The sequence below is a fragment of the Magnolia sinica genome, chromosome 10 (assembly GCF_029962835.1).
Source record: "Magnolia sinica isolate HGM2019 chromosome 10, MsV1, whole genome shotgun sequence".
Classification (NCBI taxonomy): Eukaryota; Viridiplantae; Streptophyta; class Magnoliopsida; order Magnoliales; family Magnoliaceae; genus Magnolia; species Magnolia sinica.
In genome coordinates, this window is record NC_080582.1 from 6,104,010 (window position 1) to 6,131,460 (window position 27,451).

Sequence of the window (27,451 nt, forward strand, 5' to 3'; positions counted from 1 at the left end):
AAGCCTGACAGATGAAGAGTTATAATCAAACTAAAACTTATTATTTATAGTAAAAACGAAATTAAAACAGGAAACGACCATCGATTAAGGGGTTTTTCACAATTTCGGGTTGCGCAACCCGGCATAGCAGGGTTGGTTGGCTAAAGTAGCTCGTTCTACCCCAAAATCATATATTTTACATCAAATAACTCATTCCGGATTGCGAGATACGCCCGATCTAAGGTCCGATGGTCCGGATCACTTCTGTCGTCGACCGGGCCTTTTCTGATCCATCTTGGCCATAAAACTGTCTGCGACCCGCTCTACATCAGTTAAGTAGAGACACAATATAAAGAGTCCTTAGATATCTTAAAGGGACTTATGACTTGGATCTTTGTTATCAAATATTTTTAGCAGTAATTAAAAGTTACAGCAACATTGATCGACATTTAAGATCAAATGATTCTAAATCTTCTAATAGTTTTATTTTCAATGGTAGACAGAGTTATGGAAATAAAAAAATAAACCTATACAGCTCAATCCACTATGAAATCTGAATTGGTTAGCTTTATAGCAGTTGGTGATGAGACAGAAAGGATTAAAACCTTAATAATCAATGCACCTTTTTGGGCGAAACTAGTACCACCTATATTCATTCAATGTCATAACTTGCCCACTATAGCGAAAGCTAATAACAAGTGTTACAGTGAAAAATATAGGTAAACCCGTCTGAAGCATGGTTATGTGAGACAATTACTAAACAATGGTGTGATAACTATGAACTTTATATAATCCAATGATCATATTGCAAATCCTTTAACGAAAGTTCTAGGTAGAGAAAATGTCTAAAAAGCATCAAGAAAGATGAGACTTAAATGCATAAAAATGAATCATTCAAAATAATAACCTAACATGAGAATTATATATTTCAAGAATTTGGTTTAATAAAAAAGAAAAGTTTCTATGTGATTCATTGGTTGAACAACTTTATATAATTAGGAGAAAATATTTCTCTAAGACCCTTTATGTGATATTAGTAATGCAAATTTCAGTAACATCTTGAGGTTGGGTATTTCCCTTGATGAATTTATAGTATTGACTAAAGGAGGGATGAAAAGTTGTTATAAAAACATCATTGATGAACTCACCTATAAGAGTGTGGAAATAGGGCCTCTTTCTATAAGAATTAAGTTAATTCTCTTGTGCACTCACAGAGATATTGCACATCACCATAACATGCAATTATGAACACCTTGTAAGATCTAAACTACGGTAGTATATGTTCTATATACAATATACTTTTAAAGAATTTAAAAGACTCAATTTACTAATTTCTTATACTCTAAACACGGTTCACTAAGTGAGGTTCAAGTACCCTAAAATGATTAGGAAAAACGGATGACAGCATGGATACATAATGCATACATCAAAGTGGGGCCCACTGTAAGGTCCACACTGTCTTGGGTTAGTCCAAGGTCTCACCTAATTCACTCCCCCCGTAGATAAAACATATACGTAATGGTGGGTCTCACAGAACTTGGTCAGCGGGGAGGGGACGGATGTAGGGTTTTGGAGAGGGAAACGGATTGGCTACTCCCACAGCCATCAGCCAATGGCAGATGGTCGGTGCTCTGTGGGTCCCACCATGATGTATGTGTTTCATCCCTGGTATGAGACAAAAATGAGGTATATCCCAAGAGCACATTACAGAAACAATGTTAAATGAGCGTCAACCATTAAAAACCTTTTGGGGGCCATAAAAGTTTTAGATCAAGCTGATTTTTGTTTTTTCCTTTCATCTAGGCCTTTATGACCTAATAAATAGATTGGATGTCAAATAAACAGTACGGTGGGCCTTAGGAGGATTTTAATGGTGGATATCCAATCACTATTGTTTCCTGTGGTGTGGTCGACTTGAGATTTATATCCTTCTCGTTTTTTCGATCAAGCACTAAAATGATCTATAAAAATGGATGAACGGAATGATTAAAACACGTACATCATGGTGGGGCCCACATAGCACCGACCACTAGCCACCGGGCTGGTGGCAGGGGCAGTAGCCAATCCATTTCCTCATCCCGGCCATTACCCAAAAGTGGGCTCCGCCTGCGAGAATTAATAACCCGCATATACGACGCGGGCCGTGTATCATATAATCCTAACGAGTTAGGGTAAGCTTTTCAGTATCGTCGACGAAAAAGAAAATTCCAATGGGAAAGAATTATAGGAAGAGAAATCTCGTAGATGAGGAAAAACAGAAAGATACTCTATCCGAAGATGAAGAGGAAAGGAGGTAAATTTCTCTATTTCTCTCTCTTTTATTTTCTGGAATTGGATTTTGATTTTTCTTAGATTTGTATTGGAGGAGGTAAAATTCCTTCAGAAGCAGCGGGAGAGGAAATTAGGAATCCCTGCGATCTCGACCGTTCAAACAGTCGTCGGCGTAGTTACGAAGCCAAGCGAGAAGACTGAAGGAGGTGATGGGGAGAAGGATGATTTGGTGTTGCAGGATACATTCGCTCAGGAGACTGCAGTTACAGTTGAAGATCCTAATATGTAAGATTTCCATTCTTGGGTTGTGTCTGGATGCGCGATTTATTTTTAGTGTTTTCATTAGCTTTTCCCCTTTTCATAGATGAATCTAGTGATGAAATGCTAATGAGTTGCTCGGTGGTACCATTACAGCTCATGAAGCTTAGGGTGCATTTAGTCAGGCTGAATCGAGAGGAAATGATGAGATTGTGGTGACTTTTCCTTGCATCTATGATGAGAATGTAACTCTCAGATTGCATTTAATTTCTTTCAAGTCAAACTTAAAAGTAATATAATCATATTTTGGAGACTGATCCCTCAGTATTAAAGCAATTTGGTCATTTCCATTTTATGGAACTATTATACAAGTCAAATTTCAATGCAATAGAGCATCCTGTCGCAGCTGTATTTTCACAAAGTAGAAGCTAGTCAGTAAAGAAGGATATGCATTAATTCTCATATCTTCTTTAACCCATATTTCCACCACCACCACCACCACCACCACCACCACCACCGTCATTTTAATATTAATTGAGGTTGGCTGCATGAATCATCATCATCATCATATTAATTGAGGTCGGCTACATAAATTCTGTTCTGCCATTGCACTTTATCAATGGCCATAACTTAAGTGAGACCATATGTCATCAAGTCTTTTCTTACTACCTCCACCCATGTCCTTTTGGCCCTTGCCCATGCTCTTTTAGAGCCTTCAACTTGTACCGACTGACTCCTTCAACTTGTATCAACTCCCATATTTCCATGTTTTCTTATTTATAGGTTGAAGTATGTTGAATAAGAATTGGCAAAGAAAAGGAGCTAGTATTGATGCTACAGATCAAATTGAGAATGATTTAAAAAGTGCAGAGGATGAATTGTACGTCATTCCAGAGTATCTTAAGGTGAGATTGGTGATATTATATCTCCTCATTGTTTTTATTAGAACAGTGCCTTGGGGCTGCTTTCCTTTGACAATGGTTGTATCTTGCTGCTCTAGCCCCCTCTCTTGAGATTAACAGCCCATACAGCCATGTCTATAAGGTTTTTTATGGACATGCATTTAACTGTTTTCTCCACGTGCAATCATATCCTGTTGATATTCATATGATTCTGTTATTACTCGAAGGATTGTGTATTCAACCCCTCATACTAAATAGTAATTTAAAAAAATAATTCTTGTAAATCTATCACAGACTAATTTTAGACATTGATGGGATTGTCATTATGCTCATTGTTGATGTCTTCTTCTGTTTTTACTTTTTATTTGTTTTATTTTATTTTATTTATTTTTTGCCGAGCATCTCTTGTTTGCTAAGGTCAGTAATTCTTACTTCAAATTCGCATGTCTTGTTACCAAATCTTGCAGCCATATTTTCTTTGTGGTACCATCCAATCTCTACTGAATCGTGAATTTGACAACTTCTCTTTCAGGTGAAGAGGAGGAACTCAGAAGAAAGTTCTACACAGTGGACTACTGGGATTGCAGAAGTTCAACTCCCTATTGAGTATGACAATCCCATTATAATTTTTTTGAAAAGTGAATATTATTAAAAGAAACCGGTAAGAAAACAAGATTCCAAGGAAAGGGAAAAAAGAAAGAACAAGAAAAAACCTAGAAGAAGAGGAAAAACCTAAAAACAGAAACTAAAGTACAACCCTCAGCCCCACTGCTGACAGAACTAGAAAGAACTAAAGCTATAATACTAACTTCAGCCCCACTGCTGACAGAACTAGAAAGAACTAAAGCTATAATACTAACTTCAGCCCCACTGCTGAAAGGAAGAAACCCTATATACAGAAGCAACCAGAAGCTGCAGGGGAACCTAACAGCTAGGGAGCCCAATCCCTGAACAAAACAAGGACTTTCAAGAGCACCCTGATCAAAGAAGAGCTCTGATTCCTGAAACAACGATTGTTCCTTTACACCCACACGGCCCAACACAGCCAACAGAACATCCTCCACTTTCTTTTTCCTAAGGCCCCTCTGTGCTTATTGTGCCACAAGCAGAAAAGGTCTTCGATTGCTTTAGGCATAGTCCATGAGATTCCGCAAGATTCTTGCCATCCTTAGAACCCCCCACCAAATATCCTTAGAATAGGGACAGTGGGTAAAGAGATGATCTACTGTTTCCTCTTCCTTAAAAGCACAGCGAACAAACACTTGGAATGGCCATTCCTCTCTTCTTTAAGTTGTTGATTGTCAGAACTTGTTTTCTACCCAGAAGCCAGCCAAAAGCCACCACCTTAGGGGGTACTCTGTAGTGCCAAACTGGACCTGTATGAGAGGAAGTCGAAGGAGTCTGACTCTGAGGTGCTGCTAAGGATCTATACATTGATTGTTTTCTTGATTTCCACAATTCTTTCGTTGCCGGCCTATTTTTAGTAGCGTTAACTGCATATGCAGCCATCGAAAAGAACTAATTAAAACTCTTTCCTAAGGCATTGTAACCCTTTACGGCAACATCTATAAACTTGGGAAACAAATCCAGAGGTGGACTTGTGCTCTTAGTGTACACGATTTTTCTCAGCTACCTCGTGCCTACATACTTCCAAATCTATCAAAACATACAATCGTGAATTTTAATAGAACTTTAGATTTTCATTATGATTTAAGTCAAGATTACAAACATACAAATGGTTCTGTTGCATGATTGTTGACTTAACAAAGAGAGCTGAGTACTTACATACTTTCGAAAGTTATCACACTGACGTTTTCCTTGCTGAATAATTGATGAACGTATCCGGATTTTTATTCCTTAGGCTATGCACCCAAGTAAAAGAACATGGACAAGCCTTCATAGGCGGAACTTGGTTTTGAGTGGTTAGTTGTTTCTAGATATTGTTGAACTCTTGAAAGCAGCCACTGCATTTGCTACTTCTGAGCTTTGAATCTAAGAACTGGTCGTCAAAATTATTTAGATTTTTCATAGGTGTCTCCAATTCAATGGAAGAACACGCACAAGTCTTCATATGCATTGGTATGTGTTGACAGCTTAAAATTTTGCAACATATCTTACTTTGTCGCAAGGATATTCTTGACATTTAGTCCCTTGATCAATTCGTAAAAACCAGTTGTACTGATTGAATGTTTTAAGTAAAGTGCATATGACATTATTTGGACATTTTGGAGAATTCAATGAACTTCAGAAAATGTGATATACTCATGGAATTTCCTGGATATATTTTGGGCAAACCTGCCTTTATGTAAGAAATAAGTTTTTGAGAGAGTATTAAATGTTCGAACAATTCATTGACTCTATCAAACTTGATGTCGATAGCTCAATTGGAAACCGGCTGGTATGTATGGTGTTTTTAGTGGCAATGGAGATGTAGTTGAGCTTTTCCTTCTGCTCTAATTAGGCTCAAATACTCGAATAACGCCAAGCCAAGGTGAGAACACAAAGAAGGTTTGAAGATTTTGAAGTCATCCTTGCCTTGGATCCTCATTGAGGGATGTTGTATCGTGGGCATGAAAGAAAAATGTGGTGTTGGGGATTAGGTGTGCCATCAGTGACTTGTTTGAGTGCTACCGGAGTTGAGTTTGGCGATATTTAACATTTTGAAAAAAAGTAAATTGATAAGTCTTTTAAAAATTTGTGATTAAAAAATAAATAAATAAATTCAGAACTCGGGGGAAAAAAAAGACTGTTTGAAAATTTTTTAGAAAAAAAAATGAGATTTTGAAAAAAATAAAATTGAAAAGGTTTTTAAAAATATGATTTTGAAAAACAAAGTTATATTATTTTAAAAAGAAATAATGTTTCAAAAAAATTGAGATTTTGAAAAGAATTGAGTGAGACCAAATTTGGGATGAAAGTTGTTTCTAGCATGGACTGGGTGGTATGTTATTTGGTTGTGTTCAATGGAAAAAATAAGGTTACTGAATTTCATGTTCATGATACATGCAAAATGAGTTTCCTTTCACTACAGCTACTTGTGTCATTTGGATGGGCAGGGTATGCGTGTGGATTGCATAGTTGTTGTTCTTATTTGCTATTTTGGGGGCATGCTCCATTATCAATAGGTTTACCTGCATAGCCGGTGAGCTGTTTGGTCTCCTTATCGCGATACTCTTCATGCAACAGGATATAAAAATAAGGATTTTAATGCTTATTTTGGCAGGCTTCATGTATTATGATGTCTTTTAAGAAGACCCATAAACTAATTCTTTCAAATATATTGATGACTATTTTCTATCATTGATGGCACTTGGATAACTTCTAAATTCAGCTAAAACAGGGTTGTTGAGTTCTTATTGTTCTTTTCCACCATCATTTGAGATTTTCAATCAAGCCAAAATATATTGATCCTTACTCTTGCTCGGGTGGTAGACTCTCAGGAGTTTTAATACCCAGTCAAGGGTTTGAGTATCCATAGGTGGTGAAATCCCACTATGGCGTGAGTGTGTGGGGGTGTGTGTGCATGTGTACACCTTTATCATTTGAGATTTTCAATCAAGCCAACATGAGAACATGTTAGAAAAATCTGATCCTTCAAGCAATTATCTTATTGAAATGTATCTTTTGTGTCAGTACATTATTATGAGATGTAAGCCATTACTCTTTTCATAAACTCGACCTTATCATTAATTCATGGATTGGCTGCTATATAGGTTCTTGTGGATTAGTTGTGTATACCCAAACGAGAAAATCAAAATTTAATAGAATTCATACCTTCATGGAGGTTTTCCAATGGAATGTTTGCTTTGGTCCTGTCATTTGGACTTCTTCTAATCAAAGCAATAAGAAGTCAAAAAGCACAATCATAGTGATATGGGGCTGGTAAGTATAACTACTAGATTTGAGCATATTTTTTGAACTTGAGAGAGTCCCTTGATAATATACAAGAGATGTTCATAACTAATGCATGTTTGACACACTTAAATGATAAGATGGCAATGCTGCCATACTTCAATTTTGGCTATTTACTACATATGTTGTTCAGTTTCCTATTCAGGCCAACCAAGCATCCAAACACACCCAAAATTATATTTACTCTAGTTTCGTTTTTAGGCCAAATTCTTGATTTTTGTTCCTTCTAAATCTAACACTCTCAAAAAATTAAATTGTGATAACATTCGGTGGAAAGATAAAGGGAGCAAGCCATTTACATTAAATGTGAGGAATGACTGAGGATTTGACTCGACTATGCTAGCAGGAATGTCAATTGCATCATTTTGAATTGGTAAGCGACGTTGTTTTTCTTTGACATTATTGTTTCGGTTTGTTATGATCGCTGCAAAATTCTTCCTTCTTAAACATGTGAATAGCAATGTCACGCATAAGGTCATGCACTTGACAGGACTTCAACTCCCATGTACCCTGTTGGATGACAGGTTGGAGCATGTTTCTATCAATGAGCTGAGCAAAGTAATTACTTGAAACCTCTTCAGGGGTCTTTCTTGGATGTTCTTCAATGAAGCCCTCAGCCACCCACATTCGAATCAGCTTGTTTCTCTTTATCTCATGATCCTCAGGAAACAAACCACAATACAAGAAACAGTATTTGAGGTGAAAAGGTAAATAGTTATAACTTATTAGCAGCACTCTATTTAATCTTGCAAGATCCTCATTATCATTCAGTTCTAAATCAAGATTTTCAAGTACATCATACCAGTCAGAAGGATGGGTGCTCTTCTTTGACATGAGGCCACCAATTGCCACAATGGCGAGTGGTAATCCCTTGCATCTTTTGACCATGGCATCTCCCACTCCAACCAAATGTTGCGGGCAAGTACCTTGAGTGTTTTTGTTCATAAATGCCTTTTTGCTGAAGAGTTCCCAAGCCAATTCATGAGATAATGGCTCGAGTTTGTTTAAATAGCATCTCTCATTTGCAGGAGAAGCTACTTTTTCAATGCGAGTTGTGAAGATGATCCTGCCTGCGCCCTCGCGAGGCAAAGCATGTTTCACATTTTCCCAAACTCGAATATCCCAAATATCGTCGAGGACGAGAGCGTACCTTTTCTGTTGCAAGTAGCTGTGGATCATCCTTGCTAGCTCTATCTCATTTGATGACTCTGAGATATTTGGAGCCATCTCCCTCCTGCTCTCATAGAAATCCTTCAACATGTGCTTCAAGATATCCTTTATTTGGAAGGATTGAGACACATGAACCCATGCATAACATTGAAAGCGCCTCTCTGCAACTTTGTAAACTTTCTCCGCGAGAGTGGTCTTGCCCTGACCGCCCATCCCAACTATCGAAATTACTTTACGCTGATGTGCCTCTTCTTTTAGCAGCCATTCTTCTAATTGTTTGACATCTTCCTCAAGCCCCACGATATCTGATTCTTCGACCCAAGAAGCAGCAATTCCTTCATCTCCATGCCCGCCATCAGCAACATTTGAACTCGTCCCATCATGAGGTGGAGTATGAAACTCATATCGAGCTCTCCTTTCATGGATATCTTTCACTTCCTTTCTAATCATTTGCATCCGAGTACTGAATCGATGCTGAGCTATCATGTGCTTGACAAAACAAGGATGAAAAACTAGACAGCCCATGTATCGGTCCCTGAGACGGTGATGCGTCTCTGTTTTGATCATGTGCTCATCCACAGCACCTTCAACGTTGAAGACTAACCGCCGAACTTGCATAATTCAGGCCTCTGCACCTGCATCCCTCTCTCTTCGATGGTCAGCATCTTTCAGGAAGGATTTCATGGATTGAAGCTCGGCTTTGATCCATGCTATGCCGTCTTCAACTCCAGAGAGCAGCTGCGCTTCTTGTGAGAGTTGCTTCCCCAATTTTCCAAGAAAGAAGGAAACAACAGCCTCAACCATGCCTGCAAAAATGCCCTTGTTTTCTTCTTCTTCCATTTTTGATTGGAGAGCTATTGGAGAGAGAGAGAGAGAGAGAGAGAGAGAGAGAGAGAGAGAGAATGCTCTTCCTCCTCCTTGTGTACGTATGCAGGGTGGGGGGCGTGCGTGTGCGCATGATGTCCCCATCAGCTATGAATCCTCTTCCTCCATTCCACTATCAAGGGCCATATGTTGAAACCTGTTAACAAAAAAGGTCATTTTAACCATAGGTAATCAAGTCTTTTCTTCTTCTTCATCTTCGTCTTCTTCTTCATCTTCATCATCTTCTTCTTCTTCTTCTTCTCTCTCTCTCTCTCTCTCTCTCTCTCTCTCTCTCTCTCTTCCAGAATAGTGGGAGCACATCACCTGAAAATTTATTAAATTGAAAAACTCAATGAACAATCATCTGGATGGGTGAGACAAAAATAACAGGGCCTCACCTATCATATAATCCACACGAAACAAATTTACAAAAGGAAGAGACCAAGCCCAAGGTGGTGACAAAAAGAATATGCTGCCTCACCGTTGGCCAACCAGTCATACCTGTTATATATGACCACACCCATCAAATAAAATGATGATTTCCATGTTTTTTTTGTTTTTTTTTTGGGATAACAAATATAAGGTATGTTGGTATTATTTCTCGAAAATTGCAACACATACTGTCATCATATATTAAGTTGGTGTATGGTACTGTTACACATACATGTATTGTATGTTGGTTGTTATTAGGCTTCTAACATTTAATTGGAATCATCAAGGACCTTAATGTCATCGGCCACGTTCTGTGCATCCATGGAAACCCCTGCCAGTCCTCTTCTTGAGAATCCTGTGCAGTAGAGGCCATGTTCTCCCTTCCAATGGTTTTGAAAGCTTGGTCGTGGCATGCCATCTTCGTCCAGGAGGTAGTCATCATTGATCATAGGTAATTACAACTGAGATTCGGGCCGGACCGCGAACAAAAAGAGACAAGGACCCGCCTATCGTAAAAAGAACTATCTCACTCTCAGGTTATCCAATCCCACTTTGTCATTGGGGATACAAGGAAGATCCGCCTGGGAGTTGAGAAATAAACTAAATTGAGAGCCACTACCAAGCTTTGTGAGGCTATCAGCAACCGCATTCGCCTCCATAGGGGTGTGGGAAATGGAAACATCGAAGACACCCCTGAGGTCGATGTTACCCCCGAGGCTAACATCCAATGATTTCCATGTTACCTGTGAACTATTAGTGATGCAGGAAGGACGTGATGAGGTCAATCACCGTCTTCCTCATGGATAACTACTCCGTATCAACGGACTTCTCTGCATTCCTCACAAAGTTTCCTTGAATCCACGAGGAAAACAAATAGAAATGATTTCTAATAAATTCAAAAATAAATTGATTGATGAATAAAAAAGAAATTATAATCGTTTAAATAGTAAGCTCAAACCTAGGATGAAGTTTTAGACTCAAACTCCCTGAAAATGTGACTTACTATAAATAGTAAACTTATTATTTATAGAAGTTCATCATTCCTACTAGACTTCATGGTTTTTGGCCAAAAATAGTCAAGTGTTTAATTTGGTCTAAGCACATTATTCTCTTAATTTTTCTAAGCCCTTTTCATGTTGGGCACGACTCCTACAACTCAAAGGATCAAAAGTTATGAATGAATTAAAACTTACTATTTATAATAAAAACGAAAATAAAATGGACTTTTGACTATCAATCTGATGGAATCTCGCAAATCTAGTGTGGGTCAGGCAACTTGACGTAGTGAGGTTGATTGGCTAAAGTAGCTTCTCCTACCCAAAATCATATATGATATGTCAAAAAACTCATTTCAGTTTGCGAGATACGACTGTTTTGAGGTTCTGACGGTCCTGATCACTTCTGCCTCTGATCGGGCCTTCTCTAGTCCATCTTTACCATAAATGTGTGTGCAACCCACTCTACATCAATTAGTGGGCCTTGATCCAATTTGTTTGTCTTCAGGTCACCAATTGAACGATTAGGAGTTTCCAATCTGTTCTATTTGTTTGGATGTTGTGACCCACTCTACATTAATTAGTGGGCCTTGGTCCATTTTGTTTTTGTCTTCATGTCACCAATTGAACGATTAGGAGTTTCTGATTTGTTCTATTTGTTTGGATGTTGTGACCCACTCTAGATAAATTAGTGGGCCTTGGTCCATTTTGTTTATACCTTCAGGTCACCAATTGAACGATTGGTGTTTCCAATTTGTTCTATTTGTTTGGATATTGTGACCTGCTCTACATCAATTAGTGGGCTTTGGTCCATTTTGTTTCTGTCTTCAGGTCACCAATTGAACAGGCAGGAGTTTCTGATTTGTTCGTTTTGTTTGGGTGTGGCCCATCCACACTTCATGAACTTTAAGTGGTCACCAATGTTGAGATCATGTTGTTGCATGGTTTTCACGCATACTGCAGTTTGGAAGATCCAAGCTGTATAATATTTTCCCTTTTCTTGGTTAATTGTGATCTGTTGTTGCATTGTCTTTCTCAACTGTTTACAATGGAGCCCATAATATCAACTGTTTAGACCATTGACCATTGAACCATGAGCCGTTCTTGCTCCACGACCCAATTAAACATTGCATAATACCATATTTTAGTTGGTAAGCTGGCCTGCGACCACATATGGATTAACAAAAGGCCTCAATTGATTTTATTATAAAACAACATATGGATTAACAAAAAGGAAGAAGAAAGAAACACAAAAAAGACATGTTTTGGCTTATGTAAACAAGATTAGTTCAAATTAGCTAGGCATACATGAATTATTTATTCTATTTGAAGGTTAAGGCTGGCACAACATCACAGGTTAATCAATCACTGGTGAGATTATGCTATTTGACTGCACAACTTGTGGGTGGTAACTCACACTAATCCAGCATGTCTTGTTGAATGGGGCCCACGTGGCTTCATTTCAGGTTATCAGGACCATCCATCCTGTTGGCAGTAACGTTGATCAACCATATCACAGAGTTCAGATAAATTATAATCTGGGCTGATGCAGGCCGCATCAGTGCTGAAATTTGATTGAGTCCAAATAAGCTCTCGGCCGTCATCATAATCTCCATTCACTATCTTCATCACAGGCCTTAACCAACCTTCCTACCCTTAAGCCTTTCCATCATCCTCTTTTCAAGCCCCCTTCAATCATAATCAAAGTTCCCTACTTACAGGCCATCTCTGGCATCCACACCACATAGTTGAACCATTTAGGTTTGCTTTCCATCATAATTAACTGAGTCTCACTCGTATGCTGATTTTGTTTGCCTTCGTTCTTCATTCTTTCCTCAGATTTTCGCATGCATCCATCTCGATGACGATGATGCTTATCTCAACATATGGTGAGTCTCAATCTGCCCTACATTCCTAGTCAAGCAACTGTCTTGTATTTATTTATTTATTTTCATAAATTCCATCAGCAGGTTGCGGTTTCACAGCACTCTAGAGGAAATCTTCACTTCATTCAAAATATACTCATCAATATCTCCCTCTTTTTCGAAACAATACTTGTAGAAATGGAATGAATTGTGTTAAGGAATCTCCTGAAATTGTATTTTAACTAAAACCCTTTGCTCTTTAACCATTCATACTAAAGCTGACCGCGTTCCGAATTCTTGCAGAGGACCATCAGATCAACAAAAATGGCCTAACTGCTGCCAGACTAAAGATTGGGCCAACTCAATGGTCTGATGGACAGTGATCCGTATATCAAATTAGATGAATTGTGTAATCGCACGACTCAGCTCTGTGGCCCACAGGTCAATGGGATGCTCTGCTTGTAGATGATTTGGCCTCAAAACCAGGCCAATCCATTCAACTAGGGTTCATGTGTGGATTTAAAACGATCTGTTGGTAAGCATCCAATGGTTTCCTACACGCTCAATGAAGGAAAAGAAACATATATACTAACCTTATAGAACTAGGATTCACGTTTTGGTTGTATTGTATTGTATCCGGTACTGTTCACGTATACGTTGGGCGATATTCAGAATACATCCAGCGGAGACGTGCCACTAACCAATGTTTGGATAGGACGTATTACTCTAGCATGTATACAATTTCATGTCAGATCAATGTTTGGAAACGATCGGATAAGGGCCACACGATGTATATGCATGCGTGTAGTGGGGCTCACTCACTATTCCATTGAATGATCTGAGCCGTTCATTCACTTCAGAGGGTGGGCATTACCCTTGCCTAGGTGTTCTTTTGTTTCTATACAAACTATTGCAGAATCTCAACCGTTAAACATGAAATGGATGGCGGAGTAAATACCCTCATGGGCCACGCTGATTTCACTCCAAAAGCACTCCCTTTCGGATGGTTTTTCGTCCTAAATCCAATGGACGGAGTGGATTTTCCAAGAAGCTTCAATAAGTGGGCCACCAAACTTCACAAAGTCGACATACGTCGACTCTGTTGCAAAACAGAGGTTCCGTCTTTTCGTTGTGGGCCACCATCATGCAGTGAAAGGTGGATCTGAACCGTTCATTAGGTAGAGGGAGAAAAACCCATCAAAAACATGTTGACCTTTCATGGCCATGTACTTCCTCATGATCGCTACAATGATCAAAAGAAGACCGTTCGGCTGTTGTTTCAGCTTGATTGTCTTAGTGGGCCACATCATCGGATGATCAGAGCTCATCATTCATGGTTTAAATCTCGAGAAGAAGATGATGGATGGTGTGGATTTGTCAAAAGACGGCCATACTGGGCATTACCAGCAACACAGTGAAAGAAGAAAATGCTTTCTTCCTGTTTATGTCTGACTGAACGTCCGGCCGGTTGCACGGTACAATCTCATCGATGATGCAAAGTGGTTCTCGGGCGTATTCGTGCGGGTTAAATGCGTCGCCTGCCGTTCGTTTCCAAACGAGGGACATGTCCCATCAACCCCACTAATACGATACTATACACTCGAAACCGTGAATCTTATATACTAACCTTATAGAACTAATCAAAGCCTTTTCCATGATTAAATGATTAGTGGAAATTAAAATGTTCGTCTGTTATAGTCTTACATTGAGTTGCTAACAATCTCACCACAAGATGTTGAATAGAAAACAAGGATTTCTAAACTTGGGGATGAGAAAACCCTTCAAATCCTTCCAAGAAGGATCTGAAGACCCAAAGAACTATCTCTAGTACAGCTGAACGCAATTTGGCTGGTGACCCCAACAGAGCCAACTGGTGTCAAAGCCTCCTGTGTCCCACCATGATGTATGTGTATTATCCACGCTGTCCATCCATTTTGTAAGGTCAATTTAGGCCATGAACTAAAAAATGTGGCAGATCCAAATCTCAGGTGTACCACACCACAGGAAAACAATGTTGATTGAACGTCCACCATTAAAATCTTCCTAGCACCCACTATAATGCTTATTTGACATCTAACCTGTTGATAATGTCACAGAGACCAGGATAAATGGAAAACAAAAATTATCAGCTTGATCCAAAACTTCTGTGGCCCCTAAAATGTTTTCAACAGTAAGTGTTCAATCCCCACTGTTTCCTATGGTGTGGTCCATCTTAAATTTGAATCTACTTCATTTTTAGGCTTAAGCTCTAAAATGAGCTAGAAAAATGGACGGCATGGATAAAACACATACATCATGATGGGACGCATAGAGCCTTGACCTAGCTAGCTGGCTGGCGTTGGCTGGCGTTGGGGTCACTAGCCAAATCAAATCCCATGCAGCCAGGCACCCAACACACCGCCCATTCTAATATTCAGTTATTCACATGGTGGGTCCACATATTCTGCTTTAATTTGAAATGGTGTCTAGCCTGCAATGAGAATCATAAGGGGTCGTTTGGCCCAGGCCATTAGATGGGATTAGGTGTGATAGAATTGCATTCGGTCCGTGCAATTCCATCCAGAATTTGGAGAGGATGGAAAAGGTTGGAATTAGGTTGGATGGAACTCCATTTAGTCCCATGGAATTGTATTTGGTCCCATGCATGATTTATGTTGATTTTAAAATCCATTACACATATGGGCCCCACATTGATGCATGCATTTGTCCATGCCATCTATCCATATACACTGTTTACACGTGACATTCTAGTTATATATGTATACAAGTGAACAACATCCGTTATGAATTTGGTCATTGATTACAATTCCATGGTCCCTCAAACATGATTTTGTTTAATCTGGTGTTTTCCCGTTGCAAAAATTTTATTCCAAACATGGGATTGGATGGCTACAATACCATGGTATTTCCAGGCATGCAATGATGTTAATCCTATCCAATACAATTCAATACCACTCAATTCCATGGACCACATAGGCCCTAAAAGATTTTGGGCCCTAAGCAGGCTGTATCACAAACCCTATCTGGACATGAAACCATATAAAATTCAATTGTGGTAGAAAGTAATAAATGAAGAATATGGTGGAAAAAGAAAATAAATTAAGAAAGAAAGAAAGTTTAAAAAAAAAAAAAAAAAGATAATTCTTTTATAGTGTTTGCAAGTTAGGCCCATCAGTTGGTGGTCCAGACCATTGATGTGATGCACCCCCACATTCCCCACCATGAATGGGGTATTTCCTAGCACGCTCCTTGATTAAACAATTCTTTTAAAGTGTTCTTCAAGTGACCTGATGATTATCATGTCTTGTGGCCCATGGAGCCAGGTGTACGGTAGACTCTGTCCATTAACATGTTGTGGTCCACATGTTATGCATTTTAGATGAAATCAGATCTAACCTATGTGCAGATTTGGTGGATGTCCTAGTTTGTAATGGTAACGACATTGAATATGGCCTGATTTGAGGTCCATGCGTCCAAAAAAAGTATCCATGGACCCTGTATGGCCCATGATCCCATACAATTATAGCCTGTTTAACCTTGCAATATGTGATCCTTTCAGCATGATATTCATAAAAGATTAAATACGTTAGACAACTGCGTAAGAAACTTATTGGAACATTTTCTTTTGACAAGTAATGGAATCTTATTAGAAAAACACCACACACAGACACGCACACATATATAAACAATAGAGTGTGGATCTTCTGCCTCCCGGAGGCAGGAACTCCCTGCCTCCAGCGTTTTCATTGGTCAACGTCACTATAAGTGCCACGTCAACAGATTTTTTAAATATATGGTGGGCATGACTCTCTCCAATATTTTTTGTGGTGGGGTTCACTCGAGTTTTGGATTTGATTCATTCTTTGGCTCATGCCCTAAAATGATCTCTCCAAATGGATGGACGGTGTGGATACAAAACATACATCATAGTGGGACCTATATAAATAGGTGACATCACTTTAATAGCGAGTCTCACTGTTCAATGTGGCACTGAATCCAGAATGGAAATGAAAGCGGATTGGCTACCCCCCCCCCCCCCCAGCCCGGTGGTGGTGGTGGTCAGTACTCTATGGGCCCCACCATAATGTATGTGTTTCATCCATTCCATTAATCTATTTTTACATATAATTTTAGGGGTTGATCCCAAAAATGAGAGGGATATAAATCTCATATGGACCACACCACAGGAAAACAATGGTGATTGGATATCCATCATTAAAGTCCTCCTAAGGCCCACCGTACTGTTTATTTGACAACCAATCTATTGGTTTGGTCATAAAGACCCAGATGAAGGGAAAAAACAAAGATTAGCTTAATCCAAAACTTTTATGGCCGTCAAAAAGTTTTTAATGGTCAACGTTCATTCAACACTATTTCATATAATGTGGTCCACTTGAGATTGGGTTATACCTCATTTTTGGTCTCAGACCATAAAATGATATAGAAAAATAAATGGACGGCATGGATGAAACACATACATCATGGTGGGCCCACATAGCACCGAGTGGCAGGGGAGTAGCCAGTTTGTTTCCAACGGAAACCGTGAACGCGGATTCACCGGGGAAAGCCTTTTGCATGAAGTTCCAGCACTGGGATGTATGGTGGGGTCCACCGTGATGTTTATAAGAATTTCAATCCATTCATCCATTTTTAAAGCTCATTTTAAAACATGTAACCAAAAATTAGGATGATTAAAAACTCAACTGGGCCATACAAGATGAAACAGTGGAGAAAGAAATTCCTACAGTTGAAACCTTCCTAGGTGTCTTGATGTTTATATGCCATCCAAACTATTTATAAAGTCATTTTTACTAGGATGAAGTGAAAACACCAAAATATTAGCCCGATGCAAAACTTTTGTGGCCATATAAATATTTTAACGGTGGACACTAAATCCCCACTGTTTCCTCTCGTGTGGCCCATTTGAGTTTTGTAAACACCTTAGTTTTGATATTATGTCCTAAAATGATAACTAAAAATGGATGAACGGGTTGGATTTATCACAAACGTCACAGTGGGCCCATCCGGAATCCTTGCGCAAGATCTTACCGCTAGAGTTGGGCATTGGTCCGGATCGAACCGAATTGGGTACAACTCGACCCGATCGGAAGTCTTATTGTCCTGACCTGAACTCGATCTGATTCGGAACCGAGTATGGGTCACCTGACTCAGACCGATCTGATACTTGGTTGGCCTGACTTGAACTGAGTCCGACTCGGTCAAGGAAACCGAGTCGAATTTGGATCGTATAAATTTAATCTGATTGTTTTATGTAGTGTGGTCTATTTCAGCCTTTATTATACCTCATTTTTGTGCTCAAGGCTTAAAATGATATGTCAAAATGGATAAACGGCTTAGATAAAACATATACATCAAGGGGGGGCCCACATGGCTTTGAAGGAACTACCAATCTACGTATCCTTACTTTCATGGGATATATATTAGATATTTTAGACGTGCACTACACAAAAGTGCAGTGACATTTCCCAACGTTTCACGCAAGTGTTGTACTTGCTATGTTGATGTTAGCATGTTCTATGGGTCTGATCAGAGGGTATGTGTTATATCCAAACCGTCCATCCATTTGGCAAGCTCGCATTAAAGCTTGAGATGAAAAATAAGACAGATCTAACTATCAAGTGGACCATATGAGATGTTTAACGATAAAAATCATTCACTGCTGCTATTTGTGGTGTGGTCCAGATGATCTTTGGATATTATTCATTTTTTGGATAATATTTTACAATGATATCTAAAAATATATGAACAATGTAGATATAATAAATACATCACTATAGGGCCCATATAACTTTGATCTCCTTTGAACCGTTCGTACAACTCGGAGCTCAAGGAGGGTCGTCGCACGCCACTTACCTAGCTAGCTACCATAGCTACAGAAGCCGATTGTGTACTATTGTAACTCAGTACACTAGTGTACTGAGTAAACTCTGTGGGGTCCACCGTGATTTGCATATTTTATCTACTCCGTCCATCCATTTTAAAAGATAATTTTATGGTTTCATCCCAAAAATGAGATATATCCAAATCTCAAGTGGACCTCACCACGAGAAATAGTGTGAATTGAAATTCTACCTTTGAAAATTTCTTAGGGCCTACAAAAGTTTTGGATCAAGCTGATATTTGTTTTTTTACCTTCATCCATGTCTGCGTAATCTTATGAATAGGTTGGATGACAAATAAAAATCACTGTGGGCCCTAGCAAGGTTTCAATGGTGAAAGTCATTACTCGCATTGTTTCTTATAGTGTGGTCCACTTGAGCATTGAGAATACTTCTATTTTATATTCAACTACTAAAATGATATCGAAAAACGGATGGACAGTGTGGATAATCCAATACAATCATGGTAGTCCCAATAGAGTTTACTCTGTATGATAAAAGCCTACTGAGTAGCTCAATACGCAATCCTATTTCCCTCATTTCCTAAGCAACAGCAGTAGGCAGCAGGCTCTAGGTTGTTGCGTGGTATTGACGCTAACGGATTGGCTACTGCCTACTCTTGTGTTTAGTGATTTGTGGGCCCCACTATGATGTATGTATTTCATCGATGCCATTCATTCATTTTTACGGATCATTTTAATGCTTCAAATATTAGAGGGATAAAAATCTCAGGTGGATCACACCACAGGAAAACAATAATGATTGGATATCCTCCATTAAAATCCTCCTAAGGCTCCAGATCGGGTCTATTCGGATCGGATCGGTCCGGGTTGACCACGATCCGATCCTGATTCGAAAATCTTTCGGATCCGAAATGCCTAACTCGATCTGGCTGATCCAGGCCGTCGGTTCGGTTAGGATCGGGTCGGATCCACCAGTTCGAACCTGTTTTGCCCAGCTCTGCTTACCCCAATCCGCCTGCCAATAACTGAAATCGGATTGTCGTACCGAGTTACTCAGTACGCTCTTATCGTGATGAGTAAAATTTGTTGGGCCCACCATGAATGCATGTGGTTTATCCATGCTGTCCATCTGTTTTTTCATATCATTTTAGGGGTTGAGCCCAAAATTAAAGCATATTTGAAGCGAAGCTCAAGTAGACCATACCAAACGAGACAGTGGAAGTATTGATTTTCACCATTGAAATGTTTCTAAGCCCCCAATGATGTTTATTTTTCATCCAAACTGTTCATAAGATCACAAAGATATGGATGAATGGAAAAAACAAATATCATCTTGATATAAAACTTCTGTGGGCCCCCGACAACTTTTCAACGGTAGAATTCAATTCACACGGTTTCAAGTGGTATGATCCAATTGATCTTTGGATATGATTAATTTTTGTTGTAAAACCCTAAAATTAGATGATAAAAGAGATGGGTGGAGTTGATATAGTGCACGGTGGGCTCCACATACTTTACTCAGTACGCTTGCCATACTGATTCACTCTGCACGCAAACTGCTTCCGTTTAACGTCTCCATTATCACATTTTTAAATCTATTTAAAAAATTCTAATGACGTGGCACTTTTAGTAACGTTGACCAATGAAAATGCTGGTAGGGAATCCCTACCTCCGGGAGGTAGAAGATCCACACTCATTAAAAATATCTAATGACGTGGCACTTATAGTGACGTTGACCAATGAAAACGCTGGAGGCAGGGAGGCACCTGCCTCCCAGAGGCAGAGGATCCGCACTCATGCTTAAATTCTGACTTGGCTTAAATTAAGCGATGGATGGCACGAGTAATTTACGTACATAGCATTGTGGGTCTCACAGAGTTTACGAGGCAAGCAATGGGCATCCTTCCACATACAATGCATTGTGTACACCTTCTAGCATAAAAAAGTGGCCATTGGAAAACCCCTGAAATATTATTTGGTGTTTTGTTAGAATGGAACCATTGCTGTATTATCTAACTTAACCGTCCATTTATTAGCCACTTATTAAAGGGCTAATATTTGTTTTCGTCAAGGAGATGTATGGTGTGTGGGCGATCCATAGTGCCACATATACCATCAATGGTTTGGATCCCTACTACGTCACTTCTTATTCTTCCTAAACGGTTCAATATATACACAGACTATAATAGGTAAGTCTATACGCATGCATCTGAGGTCTGTATGACCCGTGTCAGTATTAAATCAGCTAGACCATTGGGATGTTGTCGAGGGGCCGCTAATTGTAATACTCACTTCTCAATTTTTATATCTTCTTTTGTAAAAGTAACCTGCTTCCACATTGAAAAGCTAGGGAGATGCTTACTTGAGCATAGAAAAGCAGGACCGATCTTTCTACCTCAGTATCTTGAAATACAATACTTTTGTTACACTTTGAAATTTTGGCACCCAAATCAATACTTGGAACAATTCAGGTCTGGCCTGAAGCACTTTTCTAGATCCAAACACAACAAAAATGTTTCGAGGAAATGCATTTCTTGTTCCATTGATATAAAAATGTGCTAGATTACCTTCTTGATACAATTATTTGTGTATCATATTACCTTCCTCTTAAATTGTGCATTTCATTCTTTCCCTTGTTCTCTAGGTTTAAATGGTGGTGTAGCGCCAGGATAAGGCACAGTATCCAGTGCCACTGGTGCTGCCTTTAGTAGAACCAGCACATCGTAATGCTGCGCCATAAAGAGCTGGATATCCAACACACCTTGTGAAGTTTTTGCCATGTTGCCCAACTATGGTGGGACCTTCGAGATGAATGGTCTGGAACATCATGAGGCAGTATGCAGAAGTGGCGAGCTTCTATACAGCAGGAGAATATAAAAGAAACTCCAATTCTACCATACAATGGAAGGAAAGTACATCTCTTCAAAGATCTGTCAAAACCAAGAGTGAAAAAATCTCTCAAAAAATCTACTTCAATTCTAAGCTGCCATGTGTCACGTGACCATCAAATGTAGAGTCCACATGATCAGTGTCCAGGTGTGGATCATCCTTGCTAGCTCTATCTCATTCGATGACTCTGAATTATTTGGAGCCATCTCCCTCCTGCTCTCATAGAAATCTTTCAACATGCGCTTCAAGATATCCTTTATTTCGAAGGATTGAGACACATGAACCCATGCAAAACACTGAAAACACCTCTCTGCAACTTTGTAAACTTTCTTTGCGAGAGTGGTCTTGCCCAGACCGCCCATCCCAACTATCGAAATTACTTTACGCTGATGCGGCGCCTCTTCTTTTAGCAGCCATTCTTCTAATTGTTTGACATCTTCCTCAAGCCCTATGATATCCAATTCTTCGACCCAAGGAGGAGCAATTCCTTCATCTCCATGCCGCCATCAGCAACATTTGAACTCGTCCCGTCATGAGGTGGAGTATGAACTCATATCGAGCTCTCCTTTTATGGATATCTTTCACTTCCTTTCTAATCCTTTGCATCCGAGTACTGAATCGATGCTGAGCTATCATGTGCTTGACAAAGCAAGCATGAAAAACTAGACAGCCCATGTATCGGTCCCTGAGACAGATGCACCTCTGTTTCGATCATGTGCTCGTCCACAGCATCTTCAGTGTCGAAGACTAACCGCCGGACTTGCATAATCCAAGCCTCTGCACCAGCATCCCTCTCTCTTCGATGGTCAGCATCTTTCAGGAAGGATTTCATGGATTGAAGCTCGGCTTTGATCCATGCTACGTTGTCTTCAACTCCAGAGAGCAGCTGCGCTTCTTGTGAGAGTTGCTTCCCCAATTTTCCAAGAAAGAAGGAAACAACAGCCTCAACCATGCCTGCAAAAATGCCCTTGTTTTCTTCTTCTTCTATCTATGAAGAGAGAGATATTGGAGAGAGAGAGAGAGAGAGAGAGAGAGAGAGAGAGAGAGTTATAATGCTCTTAATGCCCGCCAGAGTCTAGCAATTTATAATTTCATATGCTTTGGGACCTCCAAAGAATCCTATGGTTTCGATGCTACAGTAAAGCACCAACAAGTCCTCGAAAGTAACTTGGATCGTCTAATAAGATGTCAGTAGATGAGGTCTTGGTCTTTGCTTTAAACCCTTGAAGGTACGAATATGTTCTCCAATGGGTTGGTCATCTTCTTTGCGAATATATGTTACCTGTTTTTTAAGTGTGAATTCACGTTCTTGTAAAACTTCCGCATATGCATTCTTGAGTGCATCCCAGACAACATGGGCTGTGTCTAAGCCAACCAAGAAACAAAAGAGGGTCTGAAATAAAGAGGTCACAATCAATTGGGGTGCTGCACGGGGAGAAGCCCCTGGCAGACACTCCAGCAAAGCTAACCAATTCCCATTTTCCGTTTCCTTCTCCTCAGCCGCCCCACGTTCTCTCTGTCTAGTAGAAGAGCTCCCCTGATGAGGGGAGGAAGCGTGGAAGAAGATGAGAAGGTCATGTCCGCTGCTCCACCACTAGAAGAAATCTTCACATCATTCAAAATATACTCATCAATCTCTCCGTCCTTTCAAAACAATACTTGCAGAAACAGAATGAATTGTATTTGGGAATCTCCAGGCGTCATATTTTATCTAAAACCCCTTTCTCTTTAACCATTCGTACTAATGCTGACCACATTCCAAATTCTTGCAAAGGACCATCAGATCAACAAAAAGGGCCCAACTGCTGCCAGACTAAGGGTCAGGCCAACTCAATGGTCTGATGGATAGCGATCCGCATATCCAATTAGATGAATTGGGTAATGGCTCGATTCATCTCTGCGGCCCACAGGTCAATGGGATGCTCTGCTCGTAGATGATTTGGCCTAATAACCAGGCCAATCCATTCAACTAGGGTTCATGTGTGCATTAATTTAAAACAATCTGTTGGTAAGCATCCAATGGTTTCCTACGCACTCAATGAAGGAAAAGAAACATGTCCTTATATACTAACCTTATAGAACTAATCAAAGCATTTTCTATGATTAAATGATTAGTGGAAATTAAAACATGGATTTCTAAACTTGGGGATGAGAAAACCCTTCAAATCCTTCCATGAAGGATCTGAAGACCCAAAGAACCATCTCTCGTACAGCTGAACGCAATTTGGCTGGTGACCCCGACACAGCCAACTGGTGTCAAAGCTCTGTTTGTCCCACCATGATGTATGTGTTTTATCCACGCCGTCCATCCATTTTTCCAGCTAAATTTAGGGCATGAAACCAAAAAAAGTGGCAGATCCAAATCTCAGGTGGACCACACCATAGGAAAACGGTGTTGATTGAAGGCCCACCATTAAAAACCTCCTAGCACCCACCATAATGTTTATTTGGCATCCAACCTGTTGATAATGTCACATAGACCAGGATAAAGGGAAAACAGAAATTATCAGCTTGATCCAAAACTTCTGTGGCCCCTAAAATGTTTTCAACAGTAAGTGCTCAATCCCCACTGTTTCCTATGGTGTGGTCCATCTTAGATTTGGATCTGCTTCATTTTTAGTCTCAAGCTCTAAAATGAGCTCGAAATATGGATGGACGGTATGGATAAAACACATACATCATGGTGGGACACATAGAGCTTTGATGAGCTCGAAATATGGATGGACGGTATGGATAAAACACATACATCATGGTGGGACACATAGAGCTTTGAAACCGGCTAACTGGCCGGCGTTGGCCGGCGTTGGCGGTCACTAGCCAAACCACATCCCGTGCAGCAAGGCGCCCAACACACCGCTCATTCTAATATTCAGTTATTCACATGGTGGGGTCCACATATTCTGCTCTCATTTGAAATGGTGTCTAGCCTGCAATGAGAATCATAAAAGATTTCGAGCCTTAGGCAGGCTGTATCACAAATCTCTTTGAACATGAGACCGTATAAAATTCAATTGTGGTAGAAAGTAATAAATGAAAAATGAAGATTAAGAATAAGGTGGAAAAAGAAAAGAAAAGAAGATAATTCTTTTATAGTGTTTGCAAGTTAGGCCCATCAGTTGGTGTTCCAGACCATTGATATGACGCACCCCACATTCCCCACCATGAATGGGGTATTTCTCAGCACTCTCCTTGATTAAACAATCCTATTCCTAGCCATTTGATCTGTATTCCGGAACCAGACAATTGAGATAAGGGAGGAAAATTATTATCCCGTTCTAAGCTGTGCCCATGTGTCACCTTCCCAGCAAATGTAGGGTCCACACGATCATTATCCAGGTGTTGATCTCTATGTTCTTGACTTCAAGTGACCTGATGATGATCATGTCTTGTGGCCCATGGAGCTAGGTGTACGGTAAACTGTCCATTCTAAATCTGCACATGTTGTAGTCCACATGTTATGCATTTAAATGAAATCAGATCTAACCTTTAAGGCCCCATGGATACACCAACTGATGTGCAGATTTGGTGGATGTCCTAGTTTGTAATGATAACAACATTGAATATGGCCTGATTTGAGGTCCATGTGTCTAAAAAAAAAAAAAAAAAGTATCCATAGATCCCATACAATTCTAGGCTGTTTAACCTTGCAATATGTGATCCTTTCAGCATGATATTCATAAAAGATTAAATACGTTAGACAACTGCGTAAGAAACTTATTGGAACATTTTCTTTTGACAAGTAATGGAATCTTATTAGAAAAACACCAGACACGGACACACACACACAAATATAAACAATAATGTCAGCCAAATCAAGAAAGAAAGATACACTTGTCAAGAGCTTCTAAACTAGAAGCCCATCCCAAAATACATCACTTGGCACTAGAAAATAATACAGAGATCACTCTACTTTTATTCTAAAAACACAGGCGAACAAAGCCAACCATCACAACACCCTACTTTTTTCTTTTGTTTTTTTTTTAAATTATTTTCTTTCCAAATCTCACTGTCATGCCATGCTAGGAACAAGCCCTCAGTCTCTGAGCACCTATTCCTACTCACTTGCCAAGTGAAAGCCAATACCTTAGGAGCAGCAGCATAACGTCACATGAAAGTGGTATGACGCAAGCTCTCTCTGATGATAACTGAAACAGCAACCCATAAAAAGATCGGACAGAAAATTGACTGGACTTTTCCTTCCTCCACGCCGTTGCATCCTGCTAACCTGGCGAAAGGTGGTAGCCATGAAGCCGCTCCAAGAGTACAATGAAATCAACCACCTCCTTGTCCATTGAACATAAAACCATATACAACTCAGCTGGGGACAAAAAGAACTTTATTATGTTTAAAAATTAAAATTAAATTTTTTTATTTTTTTTTAAAAGCATCTTTTAGTCCATCGAAGTTGGGTCCATTTCTCAACGGGGACCCCAAAAAAATAAAATAAAATGGAAAACGTCTTTTAATCTAATGCACTAGATCATGAATGGGTCCCGACAATCTCTAAGTCCTCCGATCTGCCTGGTAGAACTTGGCAATCAAGAAGGAAATAGAGCAGTGGTCCACATTCAGCCGAACAAAAAACCAAATGTCAGAGCAATGTGATCTTTGTGGATTGGGGGTGACCCCAACACCGCTTGGGAGCAGTGTGGCCCACTGTAATGTATATGTTATCCACACCGTTCATCCATTTTGCCAATTCATTGATTTTTTTGGTATAAGCCAAAAAAAAATTAAGAATTCAAAAGCTCAAGTGAAACATATATGCCCCACAGTACTTTTGGATCAAGCTTATATTTGTGTTTTCCTCTTCATCCATGCCATCCATCCGTTTTGCCAACCCATTTTAAGTAAAGATCCTAAAAATTAAGTAGATCAAAATGTCAAGTGGACCACACTACAGGAAACAGTGGTGATTGACCATTAAAAACTTGGTATGAGTCACAAAAGTTTTGAATGAGTTGATATTTTTGTGTCACCTTTATCTAGATTTTTGTGACCTTATCAATAAGTTGGATGGTAAATAAACATTCTGGTGGCCCCAAGAAGCATTTAATGTTGGGAATTCAATCAACTTCTTGTGGTGTGATCCACCTAAGATCTACTTCATTTTTGGTAACATGCCTTAAAATGACCTGAAAAACGGATGGACGGTGGGGATTTAAGGATAATACATCACCGTAGTCCCCGCAGTATGGGGATCCACACACTTCGCTGGATCAAGTATCCACTTACAGCTGTTGATTGTTGTACCTCCTTGCGAAGACAGCACAACCCGCATAGATGACGCTATTAGTTCTTTTCTCCATCGCAGAGTGATTCAGATATGTATTTCCCATCACCATCGTTACTAACTTTCTTAATTTTAGGGATGTGGCGCACTTTGAAATGGTCATCACCGCCTCTCCTTACCCTCTTTATAAATTCTTCTGACATGCCGTTGAAAATTAGTAGTTGGATGGCAGCGAGGTGCTGAAAGCCATCTGGGAGCATCTTTAGCTTTGGACAACCGAAAATACAGAGATTCTGTAGAGATTTCATTGTACCCTCCTCTATTCTACTCCACTCTTCCAATTCTTCCATATTTATGATTATCATGGTTCTAAGCTTCGGAAATCCGACAGGCGTGCAATAAATCTGCTTCCCTACATAAGCATTAACGAGACCCAAGACCGCCAGATTGGGTAACCGTCCAAGGGTGGTGAGTGGGTCATTCTCAAATTGGCTACACGTCAGGTTTATCTGCCGGAGACAGTTGAGTGAACCAACCCATCGGGGAAACTCTTTCATCACACCTACCAAATGAAGTTTCTCAAGGTACTGTGGAGGCTGTGACAGTTCTTGTAAATTGAGTTCATCCCTGCCCAGGGCCACTATTTTGAGAGATCGCAACCATTTCAACTGACTAATGGAATCACATAGTTGTCTACAATCTTTCCCTTTTACTTCTCCAATTGCTAATTTCTTAAGTTGGGTTAAGTAACCCAACTCTCTTGAAAAGCCACCGTCGACTGATGAACCTGATAGTGTTTGAAGGTTGCTTAAACTGGC

At 39.8% G+C, this 27,451-nt stretch overlaps 3 protein-coding genes across 4 annotated transcripts in view; 1 reads left to right on the forward strand and 2 right to left on the reverse strand.

Moving 5' to 3' along the window:
* The first annotated feature begins 2,093 nt into the window (after positions 1-2,093).
* LOC131257846 (protein COP1 SUPPRESSOR 2-like) lies at positions 2,094-13,046 on the forward strand. Its single transcript, XM_058258760.1, is given in 7 exon segments — positions 2,094-2,272; positions 2,332-2,535; positions 3,292-3,324; positions 3,326-3,413; positions 3,943-4,016; positions 12,623-12,672; positions 12,952-13,046. Coding segments are annotated over 7 exon segments (612 nt in total). The 5' UTR covers positions 2,094-2,189; the 3' UTR covers positions 13,032-13,046.
* Positions 13,047-21,504: 8,458 nt separating this feature from the next.
* LOC131257646 (disease resistance protein PIK6-NP-like) lies at positions 21,505-22,352 on the reverse strand. Its single transcript, XM_058258426.1, has 2 exons — positions 22,064-22,352; positions 21,505-21,887 (listed from the first exon to the last, which is right to left on the reverse strand). The coding sequence occupies exons 1-2, from the start codon at positions 22,350-22,352 to the stop codon at positions 21,505-21,507; spliced, it is 672 nt and encodes a 223-aa protein (XP_058114409.1).
* Positions 22,353-25,385: 3,033 nt separating this feature from the next.
* The window catches only part of LOC131257839 (disease resistance protein RPM1-like), a 31,403-nt gene continuing 29,337 nt past the window's right edge, over positions 25,386-27,451 (reverse strand). For both annotated transcript variants that reach the window (XR_009177667.1, XM_058258750.1), the window contains exon 2: positions 25,386-25,683. The gene's annotated coding sequence lies outside the window, so the exon portion shown is untranslated. The remainder of the gene's footprint in view (positions 25,684-27,451) is intronic.